We start from the raw sequence: 15,292 nt of genomic DNA on the forward strand, positions 1-15,292 counted from the left end.
ATATTTCCAGCACTGAGGCAGAGCCAGAATAAGTGCCACAAGATTAGGCCCAGCCTGGTCCAAGTTCTGAGTTCCAGGCCAGCAACCAACAACTACATAGCAAGAGCCTGTCTTGAAAAACAAAACAACAGCTATCAGATAGAAAAAAAAAAAAAAGGTTTGACAAAATTTTCTACTTTAATATAATAAAAAGCTTAATTTATTTCTTAAGTAATTTTACCAATGGAAATCTACATCTAGCAGTATGTTAACAAACAGTAAGACTTTTTTTTGGAAATTAGGACTATCCTATTTTAAGCATCTCTAACACTATTGACATTTGTCAAAGTTATATATCTCAGCCACAGGTACAATTTATTAGTTGAAAAGTATCCATTTTAGGGAAAATAATTCAACAACTAACCTTTTTGTACTCCTAAAAGGGCAGGAGACGTTTCCTGGGAAGCTCTGTCAGGATCCTGGGGAGGCACAACCATGGCAAGTGTGTGTACGGGTACACGTGGGACCTAAAACGTCAACTCAGAAAAAAGTCATCTCAGATCATAGAAGAAAACAAAGGTCCATAAATGAAACATATATGTTGCTTTATGTTTTCTTCATATACCAACAAGTTCATTTATTCTTTTTTAGATTTAAGTATATGAATGTTTTTCGTGTGTCACATGTGAACACAGCACTCTTGGAAGTCAGAAGGAGGCGTGAGGTCTCCTGGAATTGGAGTTATGGATGACTGTGAACCATTATGTGGGTGATAGGAACCAAAGCCAGGTCCTATGCAAAAGTTAACAAGTAGCTTTTGACTGCCACATGATCATTTTTCCTATTCCCTCACTTTATCTATTAAAGTTTAAGTTTTTTTTCTTAAGCCTTTACCAAGGAATAATTTCTGGGAATACTGAATAAGAAGACTTAAGACAATCTACAAGTGTTCGATGACTTAGGTTAAATAATATTAGTATTATCATCTCTTGCTAAAGTGAAAGTCTTGCAGCTCCAATTTTAGAGTACAAGTCACATAATATACTGGCCAATTTACTCTTGTTCAAACTCTATACGGGTAAAAGAGAAAATAAAATTCCAACATATTTATTGAATTGAAATATACTATGAACTTCCAGGATAACTTAGTAGACAAGAACTATCTCTTTCATTAAACAAAAACTCTCAAAGAATACTTATATCAAGAAACATTCTATTTTACTCTACCTGAGATTCTTCTTGTGAAGGAGAGGTAAGCTGAGATACATCTGTGGTGGGAACTGACAGAACATTATTTGGATAATCCAACAGATAAGAAACAACATTAGTATGGCCACCTTTTGCAGCTTCAATAAGCATTGTTGATCCATCCTAAGAAAAAAAATTGACCATAGTTAATTCTTTATAAATCCTCTTATAATCTGATAAAATTATTTAGTAAGACATATAAAATCAAATGAAATAATTTTATTTTCAGGTTTTGAGAGTATTGCTATCTAGCCCCTAAATTACTTTGGACTCAAAGAATTCTGCTGCTTTGGATTCCCAAATACTGTCTCTACAGGCAGTTCAAATCTCATTTAACAATAATAAATATTAAGTACTAAAAGATCAAGCATACCTTTAATAATACTATATCTTCTTATTTGGTAGCTTGTGTTTGTTTGCTTGTTTGTTTGAAACAGGGTCTCAATATTTACCCCATGATGGCTTTGAGTTGACAGTAATACTGCTTCAGCATATCTACTGACAATCTTCTTACCATGTTACCATACTCAGCTAATATTACTATTTTATAGTTAAATAAAATACCTTGGGTTGGGTGTGATGCTGAGGTAGGAGGATCTCTGTGAATTTGAGACCAGCCTGGTATACACAGTGAGCTCTAGAGACATACAGAATTATATACAGAAACCCTGTTTCCCAAAACAGAAACAAAACAAAAGAATTAGAATACCTTGAGTCGATGAGTAGGGTCAGCTCCATGAGCCAAGAGTAGTTCAACCACTGACAAGTGGCCTCCTGCACATGCCAGTGACACTACTGTGTGATCATTATTGGCTGTAGCCCTATTCACATTGGCACCTTTAAAGAAAAATAGTAATTTTAATAAAATTAAAATCAAGTCAGTTTAGAGTATCATCTAAAGATGATTTTCAAGTATGATACTGATACAAAACAATGTACAAATCATAGGTATATAGACTAAAAATTTTCACAAAGTAAGCACATCTACTTAACTAGAACTCATATCAAGAAATAGAATACTATCCACATACCAAAGTCCCACCATGCCCACCTTTTTCAGTTGCTCCCCACCTAGTAACTACTAATTCTGGCTTCAAACTAGTATGTAAGACAAGGACAAAACAAAACATCCCCCAAAACAAAACTACTGTTGTATTCTATTTAATTTTCAATTAAACATAATCCCAAAATGGGTAAAAACAACTTTTTGAGAAAGATAAGACAATGATGAGTGGTTTTTTGCTGTTGGTTTTCTTTTCTTGAGACAAGGTTTTCTGTGTAGCCCTAAGTGTCCTGGAACTTGCTCAGTAGACCAGGCTGGCCTCAAACTTACAAGAGATCCACCTGCCTGTCTTCTGAGTCCTGGGATTAAAGGTGTGCACCACCATGCCCAGCCAAATATTCTTATAAAATGAGACTATTTTTTAAGTTGTTTAATAATAAATTCAGACAATGGAATTATTTAGCAACTTCTACAAGCTAGAAAGCCAGTATTCAATGTGTTCCTATTTCTGGATCTTCTGGCTATATGAGCAGGGTTGTTGCTGGGTTTAACTAGGTATTTTGTTTAGTTAGAGAAGCTTAAGAGAACTCCCAAAGTTATCTACCTGCTCACAGTCACAACCACTGAAACTTGCTTTACCTTTGCTGATGAGAAACTGGACAGTGCACAAGTGCCCAGCTCTTGCAGCCTTCATCAACGGCGTTCTTCCACCTTCAGATTCATGTTCCTATTAGAGACACAGAAAAAGGGATCAGCATCAACTAATTAAATACTTAATGTCATAGTAAGCAATAAGAATTTAATACTCATGGACACTTACACCACTTCATTTCTTCTAAAGTACAGGTTCTCTTCAGTGACACTAGATAGCACAACCTATCCTGGGCAAGTTCAACCTTGACTACCCAACAATAATCATTAAAGATAATAAAACTAATGAAGTTTAGTTTCCAATAACTTCATTTTTTCTAATTCAGTGAGATTAAGAAGGTATTTTTCTTAACCATTCACGTAAACTGTGGCAAGAAGAAACAAGTCCCATAAGATGATTAAAAGGATCCTGATCTTTTATTGAAAGCCATTAAGAACTCTATCAAAGGGTGAAAGGAGAGAACAGACTCTTGCAGTTGTCCTCTGACCTTCACATGTGTTATGGCATGCATACATGCATACAAGCACAAGCGCATGAACACACACACACTTTAAATGATTCCATCAAAAGATAGGCAGAGGCAGGTGAATCTCGAGTTCAAGGCAGCCTGGTCTATAAAGCGAGTTCCAGGAGAGCCAAAACTACAGAGAAACGATGTCATGAAAAAAAACAAAAAACTAAAACAAAAAAATAAAAAAGGAAAATCACTATAGTATTTTCGGTGTAAAGAAGAATAAAGACATATCAATGGGCATAATTTTTTTCCAGAATTTTTTTAGACTAGAAACTAAACACTTGAATAGTCAAAGGCAAAAGATAAAGTTTTAGCAGCAGGCTCATTTTCTTCTCTGGAAACTTTGCCAGCTACAAAAATGAATGATAAAATAGTTTCTAACCATGCATGAAAGGAATTTACTTATATAATTAGTAGTCTTAGTATGGTTAATGTGCAAACTTACTACACTCACGTTAGTACTAAAATTGTTGCTATCTGATAACTCTGTTTCTATGCAGAGTTTTCTTATCTATCCTCTAGGTTCATGTTCAAATTATACTCTGTACATAACTGTAAATTCTGCCAGTCCAGTTGACTTATTACTAAGAAAAGTTTGAAAATGTGATGATGACAGGTTTTATTTTACCATTCTTTTAAACTCAGAAAGTCACTTAAAAAATAGGGGCTCTATCATCAGAACACAATAGAAAACTTTAATCTACATTATGAATTAAGTGTGGGAGCTGGAGAGATGGCTCAGCAGGTAAGAGCACTTGCCACTCTTCCAGAGGACCAAAGTTCAATTCCCAAGACCCACACGGGAAGATGGGGGAAGGGCAGACTCACAAGCTTCTAGAACTCCAGTTCCAGAAGATCTGATTCCCTCTACTGGCTTCCGTGGGCATGAAGCACAAGAGTGGCACACAGACATACAGAACACAGATAAAGCATATAAAAAAAATTAACAAAGAAAAAAAAAAAGAAAAGAAAAAGAACTAAGTGTGGATTATCAGCCTATCAAAAAGTTTAAAATGGATTACATCAAAAGGAATTCCAATGGAAAATGACTCTTTGCCTTTTAAACTTTATTTTGAGACAGGGTCCACAGATCTCAAAATTACAATTGTTTTGCCTCAGCCCTTGGGAGTACTAAGTCTACAAGTACATCCTGCTATATCTGATAAAGTGACTATAAAGTACAGATTGTATATACTGATAAAAGTTAAGTTTACTTTGACTTTTTAATTGTTACACATGTAGATTAGGTAATAATGTTTACCAGCTCTAAATTATGAGGGAATGAGTAACTATAGATAATGCTAAAATAATCCTGTTTTAGAATGGATTTTGAATTAACATGTAGACAACTAGCATTTTTGGTAATTTACATTAAAAAAAATATATATACATGCTAGGTGGTGGTGGCACATGCTTTTAGTCCCAGCACTCAGGAGGCAGATACCCTAACCCTAACCCTCTGTGAGTTTGAGTTAAGCTAGTTGCAGGACAGCCAGCGCTGCACAGAAAAAAACCTATGTCAAAAAACCAAGTATGTATGTGTGTGTGTGTGTGTGTGTGTGTGTGTGTGTGTGTGTGTGCATAAGAAGATATCAAATGGTCTAGAGGACTTTGTTTAGTTTTCATATCCAAATGTCTTCTTATTTTCCTATATTACACATCTCATTTAGTATCTTTTAAGTCTAATTTTAATTTCAAAGCTATGTTTCCAAGGTTCATGTTTATAATCCCAGCACTCAGGAAGTAGAGGCACACAGATCAGTTCAACGTCATCTTCACCTGCATAAAGAAGTTGAGTCAAGCCTTGGTTACTTGAGACTCCATTTCAAAAAAATACAACAGAAGGCCAGTGAGATGATTCTGTGGGGAAAGGTGCAGGCAGCCTAACCTGATGACCTGAGTTCAATCCCTGGAATCAAATGGTGAAAGCAGACAACTGACTTTTTCAAGTTGTCCTCTGATCTCCATAAACAAGAAATAAATGTAAAAGATTTAAAAAAGCAACACAAAACAGTAATAACAGACAAAAAACACCATCTACCTATACATCTGTTTTCTTTTATTGGCTTCATTTAAACTTATGTATGGTTCACTAAGCAAAGACTATATAAATATGTACCATGTTTATTATAAACAACATACCTGAACAACTTTTAACACAAGTTCATCAGCACCCCCGTCTTACTATAAATACAGGTGTCAGAGTAATCTTAAATTGGGCGGTGATGGCATAAACCTTTAATCCCAGCACTTGAGGCAGATGCAGGCAGTTCTCTGTGAGTTTGAGGCCAGTCTGGTCTACAGAGCAAGTTCCAGTGAAAGCTCCAAAGCTACACAGAAAAACCCTGTCTTGAAAAACCAAAACAAATCAAAAACAAAAACAAAACTAGTCTTGAGTTCACAGCAATCCTCCTGCTTCAGCCCCCTAAATACTGGGATTAGAGGCATATGCTCCCATGCCTAGTGTGAACATACTTTTGATACCATTAGCAGTAAACACCTACATTCATTAAAAATGTCAACATAATTTATAATATTCATTCTATCTACTACTTTAAACAATTTAAACTACAGTTCCTTCATTAAGGATGATGGACAAAGCACATCACTGCTATTTTTTCTTCTTGTCAGAAACACACATTTCCCCTGCTACTTGACATTATTTGCTATACTTTAACAATATTTTATTTTCAATACTCCAGGTTCATTTTTTTTTTTTTTAACGAGACAGGGTTTCTCTGTATTGTTTTGGAGGCTATCGCTCCAGCCCGGCCTCGAACTCACAGGGATGCCTCTGCCTCCCGAGTGCTGGGATTAAAGGCGTGCGCCACCACCGCCCGGCCCTCCAGGTTCATTTTTAAATGACAGTGCCTTAACAAGAAAAAGAAAAATTGTATACTTTATATAAATATATACACATATATATGATATATACATATGTGTACATTTTTTGAGACAGGGTCTCATGCAGCCTTGGCTTTACAGGAACCCACTAGCCTCAGGCTAGCCTCAAACAGAGATCCACCTGCCTATGCCTCCCCAGTCCTGGGATTTCCACTGTGCCTGGCTATGAAATTTTTTTTCTGAGGTTTTTCGAGACAGGGTTTCTCTGTATTGTTGTTTTTGGAGGCTGTCCTGGAGCTCTCTCTGTAGATCAGGCTGGCCTCGAACTCACAGAGATCCGCCTGCCTCTGCCTCCTAAGGGCTGGGATTAAAGGCGTACGCCACCAACGCCCGGCTGAAAATGTTCTTATATTTGAGCTGAGTCACTTACCAGCTAGATTTCTTCTACTTTATTTGTATTTGTGATATTTAATCAAGACATTGATATCAGGAGAGTCCAAGAGCTCTCCCCTGTTCAGATCAGCTGTCTCTGATGGTTTTGCCAGCCCATTCTTTGCCAATTTGCTCATCGCTCCTCCCTCTCTGTCACTGGGTTCCATGGGTTCAGTTCAGTGTTTAACTGTGGGTGTTTGCCTCTGCTTCCATCAATCACTGGATGAAGGCTCCAGGATGGTTATCAAGTTCATTATCAGGAATGGGCATTTGAGGTGGTCTCTCCACTATTGCTTAGCTTGCCAGTTGGTGTCATCCCTTTAGATCACTAGAGGTCACACTGGTGCCTCCTGATCTGTCTTCTAACCTATGATTCCCTCTTCCCCCTATTCTCCCCCCGACTCAACCTTCCTGTTCCCCCATGACCTACTCTCTCTTCTCTTCTCTCCCTTTCTTCTTCTCAGCTCCCACTCCCCCTACCCCTCGCCGTGTTCCCCATCTGTTCAGAAGATCTTGCCTCATTCCTCTTCTCTGGGGTACCACGCATATCTCTTAGGTTCTTTCCTGTTTCCCAGACTCTCTGTCAGTGGAAGTGCAGACTGGCACTATCCTGATCCATGTCTAAAATCCATATATGAGTGAGTACATACCATGTTTGTCTTTTTTGTGACTGGGTTACCTCACTCAGGATGGTTTCTTCTAGTGCCATCCATTTACCTGCGAACTTCAAGATTCCATTATTTTTTTCTGCTGAGCAATACTCCATTGTGTAAATGTACCACATTTTCTCTATCCACTGTTTAGTTGAGGGGCATCTAGGTTGCTTCCAGGTTCTGGCTATTACAAATAATGCTGCTATGAGCATAGTGGAGCAGATGCCCTTGTTGTATGAATTTGCCTATTTTGGATATATGTTTAAGAGTGGAATTGCTGGGTCTTGTGGTAGATTGATTCCCATTTTCCTGAGAAATCTCCATACTGATTTCCAAAGTGGCTGTACCAGTTGGCATTCCCACCAGCAGTGGAGGAGTGTTCCCTCTCCCCACATCCTCTCCAGCATAAATTGTCTTCAGTATTTTTTAGTTTAGCCATTCTGACAGGAGTAAGATGGTATCTCAAAGTTGTTTTGATTTGCATTTCCCTGATGGCTAAGGATGTTGAACACTTTCTTAAGTGTCTCTCAGCCATTTTAGACTCCTCTATTGAGAATTCTCTATTTAGTTCTGTACCCCACCTTTTAATTGGATCCTTTGGTGTTTGGAGACTTGCTTCTTGAGTTCTTTGTAAATTTTGGAGATTAGCCCTCTGTCAGGACATCACAATATTTTTAAATTGAAGGGGATTTTCTCTGCCAGTCAGCAAATTTCTTTAATTTCTTAGCTGGAATTCAGATATCTCAAGTTCTATTTACCTATAATATCTACTCTATGTGGTAGCAGATTATAAGCATCAAAGGCCATTTATAATCTAATCCTTTGCTTGGAACTGTATCCTTCAAAATAGTCTTCATGTTTTCCTGCTTGTTATCCAGAGAAAGGAAAAGACTTATGGATCTTATTCTAAAAATGAAAATCACATTTGGCCATGAAGACCTTGTGAAGACCTTGTCACTGGTACTTCAGGTGCTGGGCTTTATTATGTTAGCTTTTTTTTTCTAAGTAAAACAATCCTAATTAATAGACTATAAATTTATGAGCATAGGGCTTTTGATTGTTTTTGAGACAAGGCCTCTCTATATAGTCCTAGCTATCCTGGAACTCACAAAGTAGACAAGTCTGGCTTTGAATGAAAAGGATATACCTGTGTCTGCCTCCAGAGAACCAGGATTAAAGGCAAGCACCACTATACCTGATGACGAGTGGCTTTGTTTTTTGAGAAAGGACTATCACTGTCTATCCACTGTTATTTTGAAACAGGACTATCCAGGCCTTGGTTGGTCTGGAACTCAATATGTAGAACAGGCTAGCCTCTAATAGATTTACCTGCTATACCAGGCTTGAATATAGTACTTTTTAAAAGGACACGGTAATGGTCTTCAATAGAATGTTAATATAAATCTTATAAGGAAGTAATTTGTGCCTATGATTTTAGAGGCATACCTATAATCTTTAGAGGCCTTGGTCTCTAAAGAAAACTAAAGCTATAAGCAGGAGTAACATTTAAAGACATCTAACCAAGGATAATAAAGATGTCCAGAGACATAGGAAAAATCAAACGCTATTTTAAGATAATTAGCTAAGTAGCTTTTCCTTCATTTATAAATGTGTTTAGGGCTTTTCAGTTATTGGCTAGAGTGAATAGAATCTCCACTAAATATAAGAAATGTAGTCTGAAACGGGTTCACTAAGGTTCAACCTCCTTAGTGATGTGTTTACTGTAAGGGAATACATGTTCCTATGATACAGATTTAATAAGAAAGTATTAAGATAATTGTATTATTTGAAGCTGACTATCAAGTGCCAATACTGTTTGTCTCCTTGTTCCCTCCCACATTAATCTCAACTAATAGCAAACCTAATTTAAACAGTAAGTACAGTGTTCAACATGGAACCTAACAGAAATGGAATAAACGTTTTATCTAGGGGCTGGAGAGATGGCACAGTGGTTAAGAGCACTGACTGTTCTTCTAGAGGACCTGGATTCAATTCCCAGCACCCATGTGGCAGTTTATAACTGTCTGTAACTTCAGTTCCAGGGCATATGACATCTTTATATCAATGCCCATAAAATAAAAAAAGTTTTATCTACTATTCCTGTTCTTCAAATAACTTAAACAAATATGTAAATAAATGTCTGGGTATGGTTTGTATATGCTTATGATGCCAGCACTCTAGAAGGCAGGAGGATTGTCTTTAAAAAAAAAAACAACAACGAAAACTTACTCAAAACTCCATGCTGGTCACAAGCTCTAGAGAGGAAGCGAATCCTACTGTTTAACTAAATGGACACATTGTGGATGGTCAAGTTGTCCTCTAAATATTTATGCTGAGGGGCTGGAGAGATTTTCAGTGGTTACAAGGGGTACCTGCTCTCTCAGAGTACGAGAGAGTTCTTTTTAGCACCCTCATCAGGTCTTAAACTCCAGTTCCAGGAGGTATTGACAGCCTCTTCTGGACTATAGGGGCACCTACACATACAGTTGCACATTTAAAACAAAAATAAAAACAAAAAACTACATTTATACCAATAGATCAGTGCTGTTCTGCCTGTTCTTGTCAGAGAAGCTTCATTTTGCTGTGGTTGGTGTTACTGCAAAGTGCTGAGGATAAGTGACTGTTGAATGCTCATCCCTAAATGACACCAGTACCAACCCTTCACCCTCAACCAGAAGGCTCAGGAATATCACAGAAGAGGGGGTTGAAAGAATGTAAGAGTTGGAGGGAGAGTAGAGTCTTATGGAATGCTGTCTTCCGGGGTATGACAAGACACCACACTTATGAACTCAGAGCAGCTCTGCTTACCTGCATTAAGACCTACACATGATTGTCAACATTCTGTCAAGGAAGGGGGAGGGGCGGTTAACAGTTGCTTGGGGGTAGGGCCTCACAAGGCCCCATCCCACTCTGAGGACCCTAGAGAGGCAGTTAATGGTTGCCGGGGAGGGAGAGACATTTTCTTCTGGTGTAGTTACTGGTAAGTTACCCATGTTCCCATAAATAACCTCACCTAGCTTCCTATAATAATCCTAACTAAACTCACTGGGTTACAGAAAACAACAACAAAATCCATGGAAATTGAAGAGGGACTACTTGGGAAGAGGAAGGAAATAAATGAAAAGTGGGAGAGGGACTAGAAAGGACATGATCAGAACATATTAGATATGTGTGAAAATGTCATAATTAAACTTATTATTGTATACAATGTATGCTAATAAAATATCAGATAAGAAAGTTTTAGAAAGCCACATACTAAACATTGACCTGAATTTATTTTCTGTGTTCAGTATCAATGTAAATAAGCAAAGTATATTATACAATGATATGGATATGAAAATAAAGCTTCTATTCATTTAATATCTGACAAGAAATAATGAGTATCTTCTGCTTCTGCTATGATGCTCTGCTCAAGCAAGCAAGACCAAGAAATTATAAACTGAACACTCTGAAACTGCGAGCCAAATGAATTACTTGTAAATAACAATAGGCAACCTAAGGAATTATGTTCCAAATTGAATACTGACATAAAAAAAATTTTTTTACTACTTCTTTGACCTATTTAAGTAGTATGAAACGATAAGAAAAAAAACTTTGAATGATTTACCTTTTTTCACTTTGTGTTGTTAAGAAAGAATCCATAAACAAGGCACGTGTTCTACCACTGAGCTAGTACCTAAATACATGATTGGAAATGATAATACTAGATTCTTTTTTATTGTGTATTTTAGGGATTAACAATTTTTTAAAAGATTTATTATGTATACAGTGTTCTGCCTGCATGTATGCATACACACTAGAAGAGGGCACCAGATCTCCTTATAGATGGTTATAAGCCACCATATGGTGGCTGGAAACTGAACTCAGGACCTCTGGAGGAGCAGCCAGTTCTCTTAACCTCTGAGCCATCTCTCCAGCCCGGATTAACAATTCTTATCTATTAAAATAGATAAAACTCTGTAAAACATGTTGATAAGCAGTCATCATAATTAAAAAACAATGTGCTTTTATGATATATCTAGTACATTTGAGGATTTATTTATTTAATTATTTTGATTTTATTTTCTAGACAGGATTTTTCTGTATTGTCCTGAAACTCGCTTTGTAGACCAGGCTGACTTTGAACTCACCGAGATCTGCCTGCTCCTGCCTCACGAGTACTGGCATTAAAGGCGTGTGCTACCTCACATGGCTTATATATTGCTTTTTGGCCTATTCCATTTTAGTTCTGTTGGAAAATTCATTTAAAGGAAATTCTACATCAACATATAGTTCCCTTATAAGTACTGTTTTAGTGCTGAAATCAACATGCCATAATGAAGACAAAGAATTATCTTCACAAATAGTTTGAAAATATAAGACATCATTCAAAACACATCTAAGTATGTTAGCTGAAACAACATTGCCACCTAATATGAAGTAACTGTCATTTAAGTGTTTAGAAATTATGACTTAATATGATCACATCTTATTAGTAAAATCATGTCTGAATTATAAAAGGGTTGGACATGGAAGTCTGGAAAAACTTAAAGAAAAGAGGGAAGGTAGAGGGAGATCTCAATAGAGAGAGCAAAAAAGAAAGATGTCTTAGTACTTTATAACCCAAATCATACTTTTAAAACAAGAAAATTTTGCAAGTTCTCTACCTTTAACTTGAGAATTATACTAAAGAGGAGCTAGAGGACCATGGTAAAAGAAGCCAACTCATTGAGCTGAGCACATAGCACATGCATTTTATCTCAGCACTTGGGAGGCCAAGGCAGGCAGGTCTCTGAGTTTGAGACCAACATGGTCTACAGAGGACTGCCAGGGCTACACAGAAAAACTCTGTCTCAAGAAAAAAAAAAAAAAAAAAAAAAAAGAGGAAAGAAAAGAAACCAAGAGGTATATGCTTTGCTAAAGTATGTTATAAAGATGAGAATGTGCTTTGGTGGCATAATTCTACCTACTTGGGAGGCTGAGGAAGGAGGTGCTCCAGTTTAAGATCTGCCAGGGCTACAGAGGAAATACAAGGTTGATCTGAGCACTTAATGAGACCTTGTCTCAAATTTTTAAAAAGTAAGCCTAGTGGTAGACTGATTTTTAGCATTTAAATTAATCCTTAGTACTGATGCAGGAGGAGGGAGGTGAGAATAGTAAAATATATTAAAATTCAGTTTTCTGTTCTAAAATTTTCTGCAGCCTAGAATAACATGACATCAGAGCATTTGATATATATTGTTAAAAAATCCTTTTGCATAGAGTGTGAATGTTAAGAAGAGATTCTTGGGCTTGTGAGATAGCTCAGACAGTAAAGATGTTTGCTACCAAGGCTGACAACCCAAGGTTGATTTCTAGAACCATTCTAGATGGAATGAGAGAATGCCACTTGTAAATTGTCTTCTGACTTCCAAATATATGCTGCAGTACAATCCCCTCACCCCCGAGAAAGAAAGAGAGCTCTGAACACACACACACACACACACACACACACACACACACACACACACACACACACACACACACACACACACAGAGTTGGGGGGCAGAAAGACAACATACTGAGATGTACTGTCATAAATGTCAAGTATCTCCCAAAAATATTAAATGATACAGCAAACTGATGAGTAAGAATGAATGCTAAGGTTGTCGGATGCCTTAGCAGGTAAAGTCGACTATGCAATCTTGAGGACCAGGGCAGAGTTCAGATCCACAGCATCCACATGTATGCCACGTTTGTATGGTGTAGCCTGCCTATAATTCCAGCACATAGGAGACTGAGATGGGAAACTAGCTAGCTAGACTAACAAATTAGTGAATTTTAGGTTTGAGAAACTCCACCTCAAGATAATAGATGGAGAACGATGGAAGAAGACACCAACATCAACCTCTGGCCTCCATCCACTCCCCGCCACACACACACACACAGTGGGCTAACAAGATGGCTCAGCAGGTAAAAGTGCTTGTCACAGCTGGGTGTTGGTGGCGCATGCCTTTAATCCTATCACTCTGGAGGCAGTTCAAAGTCAGCCTGGTGAGTTCCAGGACAGCCTCCAAAGCTATACAGAGAAACCCTGCCTCAAACAAAACAAAAAAAGTGCTTGTCATACAATCCTGATGATCTAGTTCAGTTTCTAGATCCCAAGACAGAGAGAGGTGTCCTCTGACTTCACACGTCTGCTATGGCACTTACACAATTACATGCACAATAATAATCAATTAAAAATTTAAAATGTTTATTTTAAAAAAAGGAATGGATGCTAGGGGGGTGGTGATACCAGCCTATAATCCCAGCTTGTGGTAGGCTAAGACAAGGGTCTGGGTTTACATAGCATTAGGCCAGCCAGGAAAACAGCAAACCTGTCTCAACAAACCAAAATGAATAATGGCTTTCATTACAGTATGTAGTATTAGTAAAAATGATAATAGTATAACCATATTATACACCTACTTTAGTCAATTATTTTCCAACAATGTCTGTTATGGTAATAATTAAAAAGTATTTGATTTGGTTTATCAAAATAAGTGAAACTACTAAAATTTTCAATATTTGTAGCTATGTATTTCTCGCACATGGCAATTATTATAACTATTCATTGTATTATTTATAATTTTCCATAGGGTTTTTTTGTTTTTTCTTTCCTCCAAGATAGGGTTTCTCTGTGGAGTGGAACTCACTTTATAGACCAGGTTGGTCTCAAACTCACAGAGATTGGCCTGACTCTGCATCCTAAGTGCTGGGATTAAAAGCGAGTGGCACTATTGCCCGGCTTATAATTTTCCATAGCTCTAAGCATACATATGAACTTGCCATTTAATTGGATATTATGAAAAGCCAAATACAAAAGGATAAGAAAAAATAGAAAGCTTTTGTCCTCTTTTGGCCTTATCAAAGTTAAATGGGGGTAGGACGAGAAACTAATAACTAGGAAAAGAAACAGTATTTTCCATTAAACATTTTCAAATGCTTGCCTGATTCAATTGAATCTCTGTGTGTGTGTGTGTGTGTGTGTGTGTGTGTGTGTGTGTGTGTGTGTCACATGCACACATGAGGTTTGAGAACAACTTTTGAGAGTTGGTTATATTTTTTTCTACCAGGTGAGTTCTGGGAATCAAACTCAAGTTGTCAAGTCTTTGCAGCAAGGCATTTATGCAGCATGCCACTCTACCAATCCTTATTTCAATCAAAATGTACAAACTAGTGAGTAAATATTAGCATTATGCACAAATATTTGAAATTTAAAATATCTTACTAAATGTGCCCCTGCTTGAAGTAAAACATCTGCAACATCTGTATGTCCATTTTCACAAGCATAGGTTAGAGCTGTGTCTCCTGTTGCTGTGGTAGCATGCACATTAGCACCTAGAAAAAAATAAAATAAAAATCACACATTTACCCTGGAGTTGTGGAATTATATTAGTCTAATTTTACAATATGGTAAAACTGAAGAATTCAAAATGTAAAAATACCACCAAAATACAGTTAGGTATTCATATTTTCCCTTTTTGTGTTATTTCCTTTAACTAAAACATGTTCTGCCTCACAACAAAGCAATTACTTTAAAGTAGAAAAATTTGCCTGTACATTGGACAGAATATACCTTAAATAATAGATACAAAAACAAAAAATTTAAACAGTAAATATTCATATTGATATCAATATTGGTTTGCACTCTAAAACAGCTCTATGTACAAATTATTTGGTAAGAATGGAAATTTTTCTCGTTAAGAGAAAACACATTAATTATAAAACCATGTGGTTCTAAATTCAAAGTACAAACAATGAATTTATGACATAATTTTTTAAATGTTTAAAAAAATATTTATTTCCTAACCCTGACCAACTAAAAAGTACTAGAGTCCAAAGGACCCTAAAAATAAAGGCTGATAAAATAGCTCGGTAGGCTAACAGTGTCACCCAAGTCTGACAACATGTGTTTGATATGTGGAGCCCACAAAAAAGGTAGAAGAATGAAGAAAACTGACTT

General features: G+C 36.9%; 1 protein-coding gene across 10 annotated transcripts in view; it reads right to left on the bottom strand.

Moving 5' to 3' along the window:
- The window catches only part of LOC101832879 (ankyrin repeat and KH domain-containing protein 1), a 103,805-nt gene that overhangs the window by 53,598 nt on the left and 34,915 nt on the right, over positions 1–15,292 (bottom strand). For 8 of the 10 annotated variants that reach the window (XR_005875771.1, XM_013112717.3, XM_021226678.2 and 5 more), the window contains exons 10-14: positions 14,558–14,667; positions 2,870–2,957; positions 1,937–2,064; positions 1,207–1,350; positions 404–506 (exon numbers count right to left, since the gene is read on the bottom strand). Coding sequence is in view for 9 of the 10 variants with exons in the window: in XM_013112717.3 (XP_012968171.1) it covers positions 404–506; positions 1,207–1,350; positions 1,937–2,064; positions 2,870–2,957; positions 14,558–14,667 (573 nt within the window). In the remaining variant the exon portion in view is untranslated. The remainder of the gene's footprint in view (positions 1–403; positions 507–1,206; positions 1,351–1,936; positions 2,065–2,869; positions 2,958–14,557; positions 14,668–15,292) is intronic. The other 2 variants (XM_013112718.3, XM_040741952.1) reach the window with 1 other exon arrangement.

The sequence above is a fragment of the Mesocricetus auratus genome, unplaced genomic scaffold (assembly GCF_017639785.1).
Source record: "Mesocricetus auratus isolate SY011 unplaced genomic scaffold, BCM_Maur_2.0 Super-Scaffold_6730, whole genome shotgun sequence".
In the NCBI taxonomy this organism is placed as follows: domain Eukaryota; kingdom Metazoa; phylum Chordata; class Mammalia; order Rodentia; family Cricetidae; genus Mesocricetus; species Mesocricetus auratus.